At 39.8% G+C, this 6677-nt stretch overlaps 1 protein-coding gene across 1 annotated transcript; it reads left to right on the top strand.

Moving 5' to 3' along the window:
• Positions 1-1018: 1018 nt before the first annotated feature.
• On the top strand, positions 1019-3385 carry LOC107960421 (uncharacterized). Its single transcript, XM_016896775.1, has 5 exons — positions 1019-1162; positions 1265-1388; positions 1876-2327; positions 2393-2564; positions 3183-3385. The coding sequence occupies exons 1-5, from the start codon at positions 1019-1021 to the stop codon at positions 3383-3385; spliced, it is 1095 nt and encodes a 364-aa protein (XP_016752264.1).
• The last annotated feature ends 3292 nt before the right edge of the window (positions 3386-6677 follow it).

Below are 6677 nucleotides of genomic sequence, written 5' to 3'. Positions count from 1 at the left end.
TTTTGAATTTGGTATCTATTTTTAATTATTTTTCTGGGTTATTTTTTATGTAAATTGGACTTTTTGGACTGTTTGCTTAAATTTGGTTTTATTTATTTTTATGAATTATAATTGTTAGAAATAGGGAAAATTTGGTTTTCAAAATGAACAAATGATTCCTCTTAAGCCACGATTACTTAAACTATTTTAAAAAGCTTTTGTAATGAGTAACATTTTGAAACAATCAATTAAATAAGTAAAATGTTTATGAAACTAAAGTGATATAAAGAGAAGTAATTAAGTGAAAATGGTTTGGTCGTGACAACACGATTTTCTTAAACACCCTATCATGTGACATCGCTAGATTTGGCCATAACATCTAGTCCGAGTTTGGGGTGTTACATTTATTAGTATTAGAGCCAGGTTGCAAAACTCGGCTGTGGATTATAGGTTTTTAATTGGTTTTTGAAGAATTGATTCTTAAAATGATTTGAAATGTTCTTATCGAGTACGTGGTACATCGAGTTTTCGACGCCGATCTTGTAAGTACTCTGAAACTAATATATGCTTTAATTGAAAATGATGTGATATTTTGAAACTACTATAGGTAGTATACCGTACTGAAAACACTTTAGTTAGTGTATATTGAGACTGTAGCAAAACTGATAGAGATTGCGATTTACGAAAATCATTCTAAATTTCTAAAACTGTTTACATAAAACATCTACTAATAATTATTGAATTGTAATTGATTCATAAAACTCTTAAAAAAGATAAATCCAATCAGAAAATGATTGCATGAGGTATCCACGGACGGGGTGCTAGAGGCCGAGGTAGAGGCCGTAGAGGGGATTGAGCTGCATCCTCTTCCATGGGTAATATATCGAATTTGGACACGAGTGAGACGCCGGTGTTACCTGCTACCAAGACTGGGTCTCATAATCGCATGGCTGGGGACGACGCATTGTCCTAGGCTATCCTCAGGATTTTGGAGAGAGTTGCTGGGCCTAATACTAGATCTGGGGGCCGAGGGTCGGTTATGGAACGACTCCAGTCCAATGGAGCTGAGCTTTTTAAGGGTGTCACAGGAATCGCCCCTAACGTGGTCGAGTACTGGATAGAGGCTACGGAACGGATTATGGATGACTTAGATTGCACCCCTAAGCAAAAATTAAAGGGTGCAGTCTCTCTGTTGCGAGATGAGGCTTATCACTGGTAGCTTACTGTTAAGGAGGGCACTCAGCCTGAACGTCTGACCTGGGATTTCTTTGAGACTGCCTTCTAGGGGAAATATGTGGGAGCCAATTATGTGGACACTCATAGGAGGGAGTTTCTAAATCTGACACACAGAGATCGATCAGTGGCCGAGTATGAGGCTGAATTTCTACGACTGAGCCTCTATGTGCGAGGTATGGTGGTGACTGAGTATGAGCGATGTGTTTGCTTTAAGGATGGCCTCAGAGATAACCTGAGAGTCCTGATAGCTCCGTAGAGAGGGGCTGATTTCTTTGCACTGATGGAAAAGGAAAAGATCGCCGAGGAGGTTAAGCACGCTAAGCGTTAAAATCATGATAGAGAGAGAGGTAAGAACAAGAGGGATTCAGAGCCCTCAAGTTCTGTACTGAAGCTTAAGAAAAAGGCCAGACTTGATGGGCCAGTTTGAGCTGGGGCCCTTATTATTGCTACTGGACCACAACCATGTGTCGACTGTGGTAGACACCATTAGGGCGAGTGTTGGAGGAGGACTGAGGCTTGCTTGAGATGTGGGTTATATTAGGGAGTGTCCGTTGAGGGCCGATCAGATACAAGCCTAAAGTACTGGTACTGTGCAGCCATAGAGGGTAGCATAACAACCACTGAGAGGCCGTGGTCAAGCCAGGGGTGGTAATGGTATAGGTTCTGGGAAAAGAGCACAGAGTAGAGGTGTTGGACAGATCGAGGTGAGGCAACCTGTTTTAGTATATGCTGCACGTCACCGAGAGGACATAGATGCTCCAGACATCATCACGGGTACGTTTCTTATTTATGATGTGCCTTACACTGCATTGATAGATTTAGGATCTACTCATTCTTACATAGCCTGTTCTGTTTCTGAAAATTTGGGATTATCGATTGAGAGCACCATGAGTGAGGTCACTGTACTGAGTCCATTAGGGCTATCGCGGGTTAACAAACTATTTAGAGATTTTCTGCTAGAGGCTCAAGGGATGGAATTTCTGGCTGATCTGCTAGAGCTTTTGTTTGGGGAGTTCAATAAGATATTGGGGATAGATTGGTTGGTCAAGCACCGCATCAGTTTGGACTGTGCAACTAAAAGGGTCTTATTGAGGACTGAGGAGGATAATGAGGTATTTTGATTGGAGAACACCAGAATTATTTGTCTAATGTGATTTCTATACTGGTGGCGGAAAAGTTGGTTCGTAAGGGATGTGAGGTATTTTTGGCCTATATAAGTGTTTCTGATTCTGGGGACTCTACTGTTAAGGACATTAGAACGGTAAAGGATTTTCTGTACGTCTTCCCTGAAGAGCTACTAGGGTTACCTCCAAATCGTGAAGTGGATTTTGGGATAAAACTTATTCTGGGTATAGCTCTAGTGTCTATCGCCCCCTACCAAATGGCAGCGAAGGAGCTTACGGAGCTTAAGGCTCAGATTCAGGAGTTGTTGGATCGTGGGTTCATTCGTCCCAGTGTGTCTCAGTGGGTAGCACTTGTATTGTTTGTGGAAAAGAAATATGGGACAATAAGGATGTGTATCAACTACCGACAGTTGAACAAGTTAACGATTAAGAATAAATACCCACTTTCGAGGATTGATGATTTATTCAACCAGTTCAGAGTGGCTTCGGTGTTTTCTAAGATTGATCTGCGTTTGGGTTATCATCAATTAAGGGTTAAGGAGGTGGATATGCATAAGATGACATTTAGGACTCGATATGGACATTACGAGTTCCTATTTATGCCCTTTGGTTTGACTAATGCACCAGCGACATTTGTGGACTTGATGAATTGAGTGTTCCAACCCTATCTGGATCAGTTTGTGGTAATGTTCATAGATGATATCTTGGTGTATTTTAAGACTGAAGACGAGCACGATGAGCATCTTAGGGTGGTGCTACAGATTCTTCGTGAGAAATAGTTGTATGCGAAGTTCAGTAAGTGTGAGTTCAGATTTCGGGAAGTGACCTTTTTGGGACATGTAGTTTCTGCTGAGGGGATTCGAGTCGATCCTTATAAGATTGAGGCGGTGTTGGATTGGAAACTGTCAAAGAATGTGTCTAAGATCTGCAGTTTTCTAGGGTTGGCTGGTTACTATCGGCGCTTTGTAGAAGGGTTCTCCTTGATCGAAGCTCCGTTGACTAAGCTTCTACATAAGGGAATTCCTTTTGTGTGGACGGATGCATAACAAGAGAGATTCGAGAAGCTCAAGATTATTTTGAATCAGGCTCCTGTTCAGATACCTGAGCCTAGTAAAGACTTTATGGTGTACAGTGATGCATCACATGTCGGTTTGGGCTATGTGTTGATGCAGGATGGTAAGGTGGTGGCATATGCATCTCTTTAGCTCAAAACTCATGAAGTGAACTATCCGATGCTTGATTTGGAATTGGCTACCTAGTATTCACTTTAAAAATCTAGAGGCACTATCTCTACGATGAGAAGTGTATTATCTACACCGATCACAAAAGCCTCAAGTATCTCCTCACTCAGAAGGAGTTGAATCTTAGGCAGAGTAGATGGGTCGAGCTACTTAAAGATTATGATTGTACCATTGAGTACCATCCCGGCAAGGCCAATGTGGTGGCTGATGCATTGAGCTGTAAAGCCATGACCAATCTGAGAGCAATGTTCGCTCGACTTAGCCTATTCGATGATGGAAGTCTGTTGGCAAAACTCTAGGTTAAACCGACATGGATTGAATAGATTTAAGGCAAACAGTTGGGGGATAAGTCTATTGAGTTATGTTTTCGTCAGGTTGAGAGTGGTGGCACTACTTATTTTGGGGTAAACAGTGATGGGGTACTTTGTTTCCGCGGTCGAATTTGTGTACCGAATGATGAGGATTTAAGATAGCCGATTCTGAGGGAGGCGTATAGTAGCCCCTGCACTATGCATCTTAGCAAATATAAGATGTACCGAGATCTTCGAGAGTTATACTGGTGGCCAGGGTTGAAGCGTGAGGTTTGTTGCAGCCTTTTAAGATACCGCTATGGAAATAGGAGCGTGTGATGATGGACTTCGTTAGTGGGTTACCCTTGACACCCATTAAGAAGGATTTTGTTTGGGTCATCGTGGATCGACTGACCAAGTCAGCGTACTTCATACTGGTTCGTACTGATTATACTCTTCAGAAGTTGGCGAAGGTCTACATTTCTAAGATAGTGAGACTGCATGGGGTACCGATTTTGATCATCTCTGATAGGGATCCTCACTTCACATCTCGATTTTGGAAAAAGTTGCATGAGGCTCTGGGTTCAAGGTTAGACTTCAGTATTGCGTTCCATCCTCAGACCAATAGTCAATCTGAGAGGGTGATGTAAATACCAGAGGATATGTTGAGGAGTTGTGTTATTGATTTTTAAGGTAGTTGGGAGGAGTATCTGCCATTAGCGGACTTTCCCTATAATAATAGCTTCTAGTTTAGCATCCAAATGGCACCTTACGAGGCTCTATATGGTCGTAAGTGTCACACTTCCTTGTGTTAGATTGAGTTGGGTAAATGACGTGTTCTGGGTCCTGAGTTGGTTTTTGAGACTAATGATAAGGTGAAGTTGATTTGAGATCGACTGAAAGCGGCATCGAACAGATAGAAATCTTATGTAGATCTGAAGAGATGAGAGATGGAGTATTCTGTGGGGGACTTTGTATTTCTCAAGGTCTCACCATGGAAAAATATTCTGAGGTTCAGTCGTAAGGGCAAGCTGAGCCCTAGGTTTATTGGGTCGTATTGTATTTTGAAGCGAGTGGGGCCAATCACTTATCAGTTGGAGCTACCTCTAGAGTTAGACCGTATTCGCGATGTATTCCACTTCTTGATGTTGAGACACTACCGCTTTGATCCCACGCATATTGTTTCGGTTGAAGAGATTAAGGTTAGGCCAGATTTAACCTTTGACGAGGAGCCAGTTCAGATTCTAGATCGCGACGTTAAAGTCCTGCGAAGGAAATCTATCCTTTTAGTGAAGGTGCTATGGTGAAATCATAGTACTGATGAGGCCATGTGGGAGCCTAAGGATTCGAAGGTGCTATGGTGAAATCATAGTACTGATGAGGCCACGTGGGAGCCTAAGGATTCGATGCGTCAGCAGTATCCTCATTTGTTCTGATCAGGTAAATTTTGAGGAAGAAATTTCTTTTAGAGGGGTAGAGTTGTAACACCCCAAAATTTAAATTTTTTGTTTTTACGAATGTGGGAGACAATTGAGTATCTGCCATAAGTTCAAGCCTTGCCTTTGGCAAATTTTGAGATTTTTCTGAATAAAGCTTTAACCTTGCTCAGTAGGCTTATGTTTAATTATTGTTAAGTGTATATTAGAATGGGCCTACTGGTCTGGTGGTTAAGTGGAGTGCTAGTATGCTGAAGGTCTTGAGTTTGAATACTTGCACGAGCAATGGAGTTTGTTTTTGCTCGGTTTTCAGGGGGAGTTTTGGTGGGGTTAAAACTCTGAGAAGTGTGTTAGTGGATGAGTAAGTTAAGGGATTTAGTGTGTGACATCCCTAATTTGACCCTAGTCAGAAAGTGGTTTCGGGACCACAAAACCGAGTCATAAAAATAATTAACTGTTAAATTCTATGTTTATTATATGTGTAAATGCATGTGTGAAAGTTTCATGCTTTGATTTTGTCATTTGTATGTAAAATTTATAAGATAGGACTCATGTGATAAAACTTGAAAGTGTGATAGGTAAATTTGTAAAGTGTCAAATAATGCATGAAATGTTAACATGAGGGATTTGCATGTCAAATGGACCAATTTTGTTTAGTGGCCGGCCATAAATGATGGTTGATGTATAATATATGTTTTATTTAAGTATTATAATAGGTAATAGCTTTATTTTTGAAATAAATTAATTAGTAAAACAATAAAAGATGATAAAAAAAAGATAGATGTTCATTTTATTTCTTGATTGCCGAATTTGGGAAAGAAAAAAATGGTGAAGAATAAGCCAAGGCATTCGGCCATGGTTGTCTCCATTTAAAGGTATGTAATGCAATTTTTTTTATTTTTAATTAATTATGAAATTAGATGGATGAATACATAACATAGATAACCCATGATTTAAATTCATGAATTAATGAACAAGTGTCCATTCGGCAAGTGCTAAATTGATATTACTTTTGATAAGTTTTTGGGAAGATGTTAGTTAGATGTTAAATAGCTTGAATGATGGCTAAATAAGTAGAATTCATGGTTGAAAAGTATGAATTGAAATTTTCCGTATGTGTGTATGTGTATTTTGGAAAGAAAAAAAAATGTTGTTGTTTAGTTGAGTTTTATTTGGTGTGTACATTCGGTCAAAAAGGGGGAGGAATAAAAAATAAATTTAAAATGTTATGGTTTGTTTTAAAGTTGGTTAAATGGTTGTGGTCATTGCCGAATACATTTGTATTAGGGAAAAATATGATTAAACATTGGTTGATGAGTTAAATATATAAGTATATTCGGTTATATAAATTTGATTTGTACTTGAAAATAT

Source organism: Gossypium hirsutum, chromosome A09, assembly GCF_007990345.1.
Source record: "Gossypium hirsutum isolate 1008001.06 chromosome A09, Gossypium_hirsutum_v2.1, whole genome shotgun sequence".
NCBI lineage: Eukaryota > Viridiplantae > Streptophyta > Magnoliopsida > Malvales > Malvaceae > Gossypium > Gossypium hirsutum.
The sequence above is the reverse complement of the archived record's forward strand: the minus strand, read 5'-3'. Positions and strand labels throughout refer to the sequence as shown.